This window comes from Macadamia integrifolia, chromosome 14 (assembly GCF_013358625.1).
Source record: "Macadamia integrifolia cultivar HAES 741 chromosome 14, SCU_Mint_v3, whole genome shotgun sequence".
Taxonomy (NCBI): domain Eukaryota; kingdom Viridiplantae; phylum Streptophyta; class Magnoliopsida; order Proteales; family Proteaceae; genus Macadamia; species Macadamia integrifolia.
Genome location: NC_056570.1, coordinates 25,919,803 through 25,929,805, shown reverse-complemented (window position 1 = coordinate 25,929,805; position 10,003 = coordinate 25,919,803). Strand labels below are relative to the sequence as shown.

The 10,003-nt window shown below is 38.3% G+C and overlaps 1 protein-coding gene across 2 annotated transcripts; it reads left to right on the top strand.

The window, feature by feature from the left end:
* The first annotated feature begins 6,017 nt into the window (after positions 1 to 6,017).
* Positions 6,018 to 8,975, top strand: LOC122060991 (heterogeneous nuclear ribonucleoprotein Q-like). Of its 2 annotated transcripts, none has more exons than XM_042624129.1 (6): positions 6,018 to 6,266; positions 7,025 to 7,493; positions 7,653 to 7,769; positions 7,882 to 8,022; positions 8,125 to 8,301; positions 8,848 to 8,975. In XM_042624129.1, the coding sequence occupies exons 2-6, from the start codon at positions 7,095 to 7,097 to the stop codon at positions 8,872 to 8,874; spliced, it is 861 nt and encodes a 286-aa protein (XP_042480063.1). In that variant the 5' UTR covers positions 6,018 to 6,266; positions 7,025 to 7,094; the 3' UTR covers positions 8,875 to 8,975. The 2 variants fall into 2 exon arrangements, with proteins under 2 accessions (XP_042480063.1, XP_042480064.1); XM_042624130.1 differs by lacking the exon at positions 8,848 to 8,975 and adding an exon at positions 8,444 to 8,588 and having other exon boundaries at positions 6,019 to 6,266.
* The last annotated feature ends 1,028 nt before the right edge of the window (positions 8,976 to 10,003 follow it).

Sequence of the window (10,003 nt, the reverse complement as noted above, 5' to 3'; positions counted from 1 at the left end):
ATTGGGTGCCTAACACCTTCCCAATTCTGTAACCTGACACTTACCCTAAATCTCTGGACCAAACCAACTTTTGGGCCCTTTTCTCTAGAATTGGGCCCACCTTGGGTCCAAAGCCCATAATCCTAGGTGGTGACTCCAAACCCTTTTGCATGATCCCGATCCTCATATTAAACCATCATCAAACCCCCATCTAAAATGATGAACTTTACACTCTTACGAAATAGGCTTCCACATATCTCCGAGTGGCGATACAACAGTGTGGGGCCCATAAGCGAAGCACTCATGACACACCCCTCCCTCATGAAAAGAGAAGAGAGAGGGAGAGGATAGAATGGTGACTTGTGAAGTCATCGATCTTCGGCCGCTACCCTCACAGGTAGAAATGAGCCCATGGAATATTCTCCCATTGATAAGTATAACAGAAGTGGTTCTCCTTCCACTAGTGGTGTTAATACTGGTGGGTTAATGAGGTATCCTTTATTCTTATCAAAAGCTTATTGGCATTGATCATTCCATTCTGTGGTCTGACCCTTTTTCAGCAACTTGAAGATTGGTTCACAGATTGTAGTCAACTGAGATATGAATCTACTGATATACTAGATGTGAACCAAAAATCCTCGTATCTGCTTCTCAGTGTGAGGTGTGGGAATTTCTTGGATTGCCTTGATCTTGATACGATCGACTTCAATGCCTCTTTCACTCACCAAGAAGCCTAATAATTTTCCTACAGTGGTCCCAAAGACACACTTTTAAGGGTTCAACCTCAGCTGATACTTCTTAATTCTTTCAAAGGATCATCTTAATGTGGGAATGTGCCCATGTCGATCCTTTGACTTCACTGTCATGTCATCCACATAGACTTCCACATCTTTTGTTCATCATGTCATGTAATATGGCCATAGCTGCTCTCTGATAAGTTGCCCCAGCATTTTTCAGTTCAAAAGGCATCACCTTATAACAATAGGTTCCCCATGGAGTGGTGAAAGCTATCTTTTCTCAATCTTCAGGTGTATGCTCACTTCGTTATATCCCAAGAATCAACCCATGAATGATAACAAGGCACGCCTTACCGTGTTGTCAACCAATACATCAATGTGAGGTAATGGGAAGTCATTTTTAGTGCTTACCTTATTAAGATCCCGAAAGTCTATGCACATTCGTACCTTGCCATCTTTCTTTGGCACCGGTACAATGTTGGCCAACCATTGGGGGTATTTTATCACTTGTAAGAACCCCGCATTCCATTGCTTTACTACTTCTTCCCTGATCTTCTCATTCCATTCTGGATGCATCCTTCTGAGCTTCTGTTTGATCTGCTTTGCCCCAGGGTAGGTCAGCAAGCGGTGTTGCACATTGTTGGGGTCTATACCAGGCATATCCTCCAAGCAAAGACTTCGATAAATTCCTTCAGAAGATTGATCATCTGTTCTGTTTCTTCATTGTCTAGGGTGGTCCCAATTTTTACCTCTCGAAGGCATTGGTCGGTTCCTAAATTAATAACCGGGGTATCCTCACGGATGGGTTGGGATTTCTTTGTTTTGCATTGTTTTATTAACTCTTGATATTCATTAAGATCATCATCAAAAAAAGGAGGCAAGTCATACTCGAAATCAGAAATTTCATTCATGAAAGGAGTAACAGACTCAACATACTCGGACTCTAGACTCTCCTCAAGAGGGGAGGCCGATGCAAAATCATAAACAATAGACTTAACAACTAACTCGACTACAGACTTGATGACTGGTTTAATGCTTTCATTAATGGTATCTAGTTTGATTGACTCAACAACATGAGTAAACTTAAAATTCTCCCCAATGCTAGTCCATTTTAGGAGCGGTTCGATGGCTCGATGGATGAGGAGATGTGGCAATGGGCCTCTTTCTTCTTCTAGGAAGGTTGCTACTATTTCTTCAATAGTGCAATGGTTCTTTTGGGTAGATGTTTGTTTCTTCACAAATATCAGCTGATCAACCTCGTGCTCTCGAAAATCGAACTTTCTGAGAGGTGAAGATTGGTGGAGACTGCTCAAACCTCTTTCTATGAAGTCCATCTTTTCTAGCCTATTAAGGGATGCCATCCCCTGCCTTGGTCACATCTTTGACCACCTTCACGGACCTTCCCATTGCAGTTGATTCGGGCACAATATATACAAACCATCATTCTTTGTGCTCTTCTTTACTTCGCATAAGTGCTTCTTCCTCTGAAAGGCCTGGGCTTGAACTTATGTAACTCCTAAGCTCGTGGCTTTTTTGGAAAGGAACAGATGTGACCTTTCAGGTCCGTGGGAAGTTATAGACTCTAGATGAATGTTATCTTCTTTTCCCATTCCCTCTTCAAGAGTACTCGGGGACCTGGCAATTCCTTTGACTTGATCAATGTTGTGGGGTTGTTAGAGGAGAACTCATCTTCAATTAGTGCTACTTCCACCATTTTGGTGATGCAACTGTCTTGATCATTTCCTTCATCTAGCATTTGCTATTGTTCTATCTCATGAGTAACCCAGTCGAACTCATCTTGAAAGAATACTTCAAACCCTGGTCGCATCTTCTGTCTCATTGATGACAGTGCAGGTAGTGGTGCATGGTGTGCAGCGGGGGCGTGAGCAGCATGCGTGCCAGCTGGCCTGTTGGCAAGTGCTCGTAGCATGCGTGCAGGAAATGAGATTTTCTAGGGGAGATTGTGGGAGATCTGCGGTCTGATTTTGATTTACCTTATATCATCGGAATTGTATTTCCAAGTACTATCCATCCGTACGGCCATCATGACCGGATTCCTTCACATATAAAAAGTCAAATTTGGACCCTCTTTTCTCCCACGTGGGATTTTCGGGTAGGTGGGGAATTTTGGTGTATTTGGGTAGGTGGGGAATTTTGGGGTTTCTAGCAAGTTGGTCAGCATGCACGGCATGTGCACGGAAAAATATGATTTTATGGGGATGATTATGGGAGATTCGACGGTCCGATTTTGATGTACCATATATCGTCAAAATCATATTTTTGAGTACTATCCATCCATATGGTCATTATGACCGGGTTTCTTCGTATCTAAAAATTCAAATTTGTACCCTCTTTTCTCTCGCATGGGGTTTTCGGGTAGGTGGGGAATTTTGGTGTATTTGAGTTTTCTTAGTCAATCATCATCTTTGTTGATCGGAAGTCAGAAGTCACGTCCAATATCCACATTTCATTATAGCCAAGGGAGGGTGACAAAATTGGGTGTCTACAGAATGCCCTTCTTTGGCCGAGGCCTGTGCCAACAGCTAAAGGGCAAAGAAAAGAACTACCACATTTAATCACCCGGAGCATGTACTGCCATCATCTTACTCATCAATGATGGAGTTGAAAAAAAATAGGTAATATCTCTTAACTACTTTAAAGTTTAGGACTTACTTGGGTAGCCGATTGTAGGAAAGAAATTCATTGCTCTTCCAATCCTGTAAAAGATGTTAGTACTTGATTTTTGGATTTTCTTTTGCTGGGCTTCACATGTGCCAGTTTAGGGAATTTGGTCTCCAGACGGGTTCTTTCGAACCGGTTTGGACTATCTAGTCTTCCTTGTAGGTTCTTTCGAATTGGTCTGGGCTATCTGGTCTTCCAGGCGTGTTCTTTCGAACCAGTTTGGCTATCTGGTCTTCCAGGTAGGTTCTTTCGAACCGGGCTGGGCTATCTGTTCTTCCAGGTGGGTGCTTTCGAATCGGTCTGGGCTATCTAGTCTTCAAGGTGGGTTCTTTCGAACTAGTCTGGGCTATCTGGTCTTCCAGGCGGGTTCTTTCAAATTGGGCTGGGCTATCTGGTCTTCCAGGTGGGTTCTTTCGAATCGGGCTAGGCTATCTATCTTCTAGGCGTGTTCTTTCGAACCGGTCTGGGCTATCTGGTCTTCTAGGCGGGTTCTTTCGAACTAGGCTGGGCTAAAAGCTTGTTGCACATGCTAAGTGCAACCGTCATTCCTACAAAAGTGAGTTAGGTTTTTTTTTTTTTTTTTTTTTTTTTTTTTATTCTTTTTCTTTTTGTTTTGCTCGAGGACTAGTAAAGTCTAAGTTTGGGAGAATTCTGATGGGCACATTTATGTATGAAATTTAGGGTAGTAAAATATACATTTTACATATATTAGAATGGAGTTGCCTTGGGTTTTTACTCTCTTTTTGCAGGTTTTGTATTTTAAAGGTTTTAAGCATTATCGACGTCATATCTCTCCAACAACAACTACATAGTGTAATTGGTGAGCTATGGTGTACAAAATTTTTTTGCTCACCAGGAGGTCTCAAGTTCGAATCTCATGATTGTCTTTAGGGCATGGAGGGGATTTTTACATCAAATTATAAGTAAGAAAAATCATGGGAGGGGTTTATTGCTCAAGAAAAGAAAAAAAAAAAAAGAAAGAAAAAGGGGAGAAAATAAGCAAAAAAATTATAGAAAATTTCTCCAAGTTTATTTATCTATTATCTCTCCTCCACCTTAGCACTTTTGGTTTCAAATATATCGGTCTTAAGTTTGAATCTCATGGTTGTCTTTAGGGTATGGAGGGGATTTCCACATCAAATTATAAGCAAGAAAAAAAAAAAAAGAAAAAAAAAAAAAGAAAGAAAAAGGAAAGAAAATAAGCAAAAAAATTATAGAAAATTCTCAAAGTTTATTTATCTATTATCTTTCCTCTACCTTAGCACTTTTTGTCTCAAAATATCTTACTACCAATTGTGGGTTTCCCCCTTTTAGGAAAGAGAAATTTGTTACCCTATCTCCCATTCCTTATAAATACAACTCATGTAAAAGGAGGGGAGGCACTTCATTCTTCTTCTTTAGTTTCTCTCTCTCTCTCCCTCTCTCACTCTCTTTAGTTCTAGTTTTTCTTTATTTTTTCTTTAATCACTTTTATAATAGATTTTTATTTCAATTAATGCAAGCACTCTTTTATTTTTATTTAGTCTTGTATGTTTATGATTTATGCAATTGAGTTGTAATTTTTAAAGTTATAGTTCTAGGCTTAGATCTAGGTGACAAGATCATGAGCCGTGGAGCATCTTTTTTTTTTTCAAATTCAATTTTTTTTTTCAAGATTTGTTTTCTCTAGGCCTAGAAATTTCAGATTTGATTAATTCCAGATCTGGTTTTTATGATTGACAGTATCTCAAATCACCTAAGCTTTTAAGTTCAAACATTGATTCAAGTAGGTAGGCTTCTTCAATAGTCTTCTCTCCTCCCTCTCATTCCCTCTTCGGATTACCTTTTCTTTCTTAGTTATTACATTATTGCTTCCCCTTTCCCCTAAGGTTCATGGCTAGTGTATGTGTTGGCTTTGCCCCTCCTAGCCATAGAACCATAATTTTATTATTTTTATTTTAATTGCCTCATTTTACCTAAAGCCAAGTAGAGTAATTTTTGTAAGAGTGACTCTCTGGTTAAGTAGGGAATCTCATATTATAATGTATCACTCGGGCCAAGTAGAGAAGCCTACTTGTGAGCCTCTCTAGTTTTATCCCATTTCTTTAACTTTATTTTTATTTCAGTATTTTTTTTCCTCCATTGTTTTTTAATTGGGTGGGATGTTTATTTTCAGTTATTTATTTATTTAATTTTAATTGCGTGACTTACGTATTTAAATTCTTAGATGGCGAATGGTTGAACTTTTTTTAGATACATATGTTTATGATGGTAGTTAGAATTATATCACAACCATTATTAATCAGTTCACTTTCGCATTATTAAAAGAAATAAAAAAATAAAGTGATTGTTCTCCCTGTGTTCGACCTGTAATTGCACTAATCCATACGTTTGTAGTTACATTTTAAATCCTAACAATGGCCAAACTCCTTGTGATTCCATTTCTTCAGAGCATTGCGGCATAAGGAAGATTTCTGATTGAGGATGGAAGCTGCACCACCTGACCCCGGGGTAGTCCAGGCTTGTGAGACAATTTCCTTGCATTTGGGGTTTAGAATTCCATCTTTTACGTTTGTTGGTCCCTATACGGATGATACATTTTTTAGAATACTTATTGGTGTGACGTACAGGTTCTCCCCCACACTGGCACCATGGGGAAACTCTCCCAAAAAAAATGTTCTCTCTTTCCTTTTTTTGGGAAAAAATGATCGAGTAATAATAGTGTAGAGTGCAGAGAGCGAACGGAGAGTGACTCCGTTGAGCCGTTTCCTTTCTACCCTGAAAATATTTTTCCTTTTATGGTCAGCAGATACAGTTCCAACAACAGGAGAGAGCGGGAGAAGACGAGGACGACAAAACGCATAAGCTGAATCAAAGTTTTCAAAATCGGTAAGCAGAGCCTCAACATTATCTCAATCTACTATTTGTTTCTTATAATTATTTCTCTTATTAGCATACTCGCAATTTATCGAGCCTGATTGTTCCTTCATTCTGAATAGATTCGTCCGATTTGATTGTTTTAGCATATGGGTTATTACTCTCACTATTTCTGCTTAAATCTAACTTCGACGATAGAACCTTAACCCTCTTCCCGTTTCTTTGCTTTATTGGGGGCTTTTTACTGAGCAGTACTTCCTCTGTTGTTTCTGTTTTCTTCATTTTTCTGTTGCAGTTTTTTTGTTTTCTCGTTCTTCATTTTTCTGTTTTCTCATTCTTCTTTTGGGTTTTGATTGTCTCGGGTTTATGTGCAGAGTGGGAACTGAACATTGTTCTCCTGTTGATGTAGTTGTTAGGATTGTAATGTTTTAATATGCAATATTTGTCTAAACGGTGAGAAACCCTCTTGCCCCTCTTGCACATATGGGGATCCACTTTGTTTGCTGCTCTCATAAGACCGGATTAGACATCAGTGGAAAAATATCTGCCATTCTCAGCTCATTCCTATTTTTGTTTAATCGTTTTTTAATCTACCCATTAAAGGATATCTGTCATTTTTCTCTCTGGAAGCATAATTCATGCGGTCCAAATTCCATCAAAGTTCTTGTTACTCTGCAAATCCTGTTGGCTTTATGGTTATATTCTCACCCTCCTCGTATCCATATCCCTCTATTATGCAAATGCTTCTGGCTTCTGTGTGTCCTCCACAGTTGCTGTGCAAGTTTGCAGTGGGTCTAGGTGGTGGTGTGGTGGATGATGACAACTGGCATCTGAGGAGCCATGGTTGAAGATGCGCCTACTGTGGAAACTGAGGAGCAGGTAGATCTTGATGGTGATAACTACATTGAAGAGATGATGGATGATGATGTTGAAGAACCCATAGAGGAGGGTAGAGTTGAAGGAGGTGAGGATGAACATGCAGATGAGGATCAAGAGGCCTCAAAAACTGATAGTGGCAATGATCCATTCCAGGAAACTGATGAAATTCCTAATGCCATTGAATCTGTTGAGGATGAAGGGAAGCTTTCTCCTCCTATTGATGAAGAAGACAGAGAGAAACATGCTGAGCTTCTTGCCCTTCCTCCTCATGGTTCTGAGGCCTTTATTGGTGGGCTTCCTCGAGAAGTCACGGAAGATGATTTGAGGGATCTATGTGAGCCAATTGGCGATATTGCAGAGGTGAGAATTGTAACCTTTTGTGCATTAGCCATCCGTGCTCTCTTTCTTTTATGGGTCTTTGTAGTTGTTATTAATGTAAACTTTTGTGCATTTGGCATTATGCTATCCTTTTTTATTGGTGGCGTTCAATCTTTGTAATTGTTAGTAGTTTTGTTGCAGATAAGGCTGATAAAGGATAAAGATACTGGAGAAAGTAAGGGTTATGCTTTTTTAACATTTAAATCAAAGGATTTGGCACAAAAAGCCATTGAAGAGCTCCATAACAAAGAATATAAGGTAATATTAATTCTTATTTGGTGCATGGGCTAGGTCGCTCTGTGGTATGTGCAGTCTTCTTTTGCTTTCTGATTTTGACTGCATGATTTGTCTTTCCTTTTGGCATTTACAGGGAAGAACCTTAAGGTGTTCACTCTCTCAAGCTAAACACAGGTTGTTTATTGGCAACATCCCTAAGAGCTGGACAGAAGCTGAATTTAGAAAAGTCATTGAGGAGAATGGTCCAGGAGTTGAAAACATTGAGCTATTGAAGGTGCAATTTTATCATTCAACTGAAAATTGCTAGTATCTTGTCATGAAAGAGGAAATCCCTTATCTTCTGGTAACTACATCCTTTGTCGTTTGGTAATTTCAGGATCCACAAAATCCAAGCCGCAATCGTGGTTTTGCGTTTATTGAGTATTACAATAATGCCTGTGCTGATTATGCCCGACAAAAAATGTCAAGCATGAGTTTTAAGTTGGATGGAAACACTCCAACTGTCAGCTGGGCTGATCCTAAGAGTGCACCTGATGCTTCTGCTGCAGCCCAGGTAAATGCTAATTAAATAGCTTGAAATTTCCATCTTCCAGTCCTAGTTATATTTCGATACACTTCTAGATGGTCAATACATGGTTATGACACATGAAATATTTTTGTTATATTTTCTTATCTTATATTACATGTTTTGATAGGAACAAAAAGAATAAGTCAAAAGTTCATTTAGATGGTCCATCTTGATAAGCTTCTCAGGATGGTCCACCTTTTTGAGTCATGTGGACAGTTGGTTTTGGAAATATCAGTGCAGTAAGTAGTGCTTGGGTGGCACCTTAACAATTATATCTCATTGCCAAGTATTTTTATCATCATTTGTTGTTTATATTCTCTTGCCTCTCTGTCAAACATGAGATTGTAAGATATGCTATGAAAGTGTTACTTCACAAAAGCATATTTTGGAATTTCCTATTTATAATCTAATTAAGAATTGAAACAATGAACACCATAATCTGCTGCTATTTGCAATGAAATTAAACTTTCGGTTTCAGAGCTCATGGTCATCAGTAGGGTAAAACTAACCCTGTGGTAACTTTTCTCTCAGATCAGAGCTCTTGGTCCATTCCTCTAATGATTCCAATGGTGACCACTTTATCATGCCTAAAATTATGGTGGATTGGGCTGGGGAGAAAGTTGGTATTTTTTTCTCAACCGTTTATCCAAATTATAAATAGGAATATACAAAATATTCCTATTTCTCGATAGGCTGTTAATTTTATTATGATCTTAAACATGATTTACAATGGTGACTTTATGTCGATCATGTTTGTTGTTCTGCTTTTCAAATCTGTTTTAGGGCTTTATTGGAAAATCGTGACCACTTAGATTATTAAAAAATAAAAGGTGAGATGAGACGAGACAGATGAAGGGAAAGGCTCGTACCAAGTTTTTGTTTTGTTTATTATTATTCATTATATATAATATATTATATTATATAAGAAGGGTCAAAAATCACTTTTGGCTTTGTCTTTTAGAGAAACCGTACCAAGTGACTTTTGTTTTGTTTTGATTTATTATTATTCATTATATATAATATATTATATTATATAAGAAGGGTCAAAAGTTACACAGGTTACTAAAAAAAAAAAAAAAACCCCCAAAATTGAGTTACTTTTATTGGATTTGTTTCTCTGTTAGAGAAACCGTACAATTTTTTTTTTTTATGATTATTGATTTTGGCATATATGATTCAACTTTTCATTGTGGAATATTTTTTTTTTAATCAGATTATTTTGCCTTGTGATATTTTGTTCTGTCACAATAGGAACACTTATGGATGTCAACACTAAGTTTTATGCGCTTTTGTGTTCCATATTATTATACAATTCTCTGATTAAAAAAAAATTAAAATATAATGGGCATACAGTAGCAATCCAGGTCTATAGAGTTTTCGTAATTTTAGAGATTAGATTTCCACTTAGTGGGCTAATTCCTAAAGATGCGGAATCACTATAGACCATCCGGATGGATTGCAGTCAAGAAAGCCATATGGCGAACGATGTGCTCTTGCCAACACAGGTGAGTCTTCGTTAGGTCAGTTTTGCTTGATGGTGTGAGGGTGACGTTTTGAGCTTCACTATTTTGGAGGTTCTTGCCTTGTCACCACAGGTGATGGAATCTATAATATTGTGTTGTTTTTTTTTTTTTTAATAATCTTGGCGTCTCGCCTTACATGTGAAAGATTTCACTGCATGTTAGGC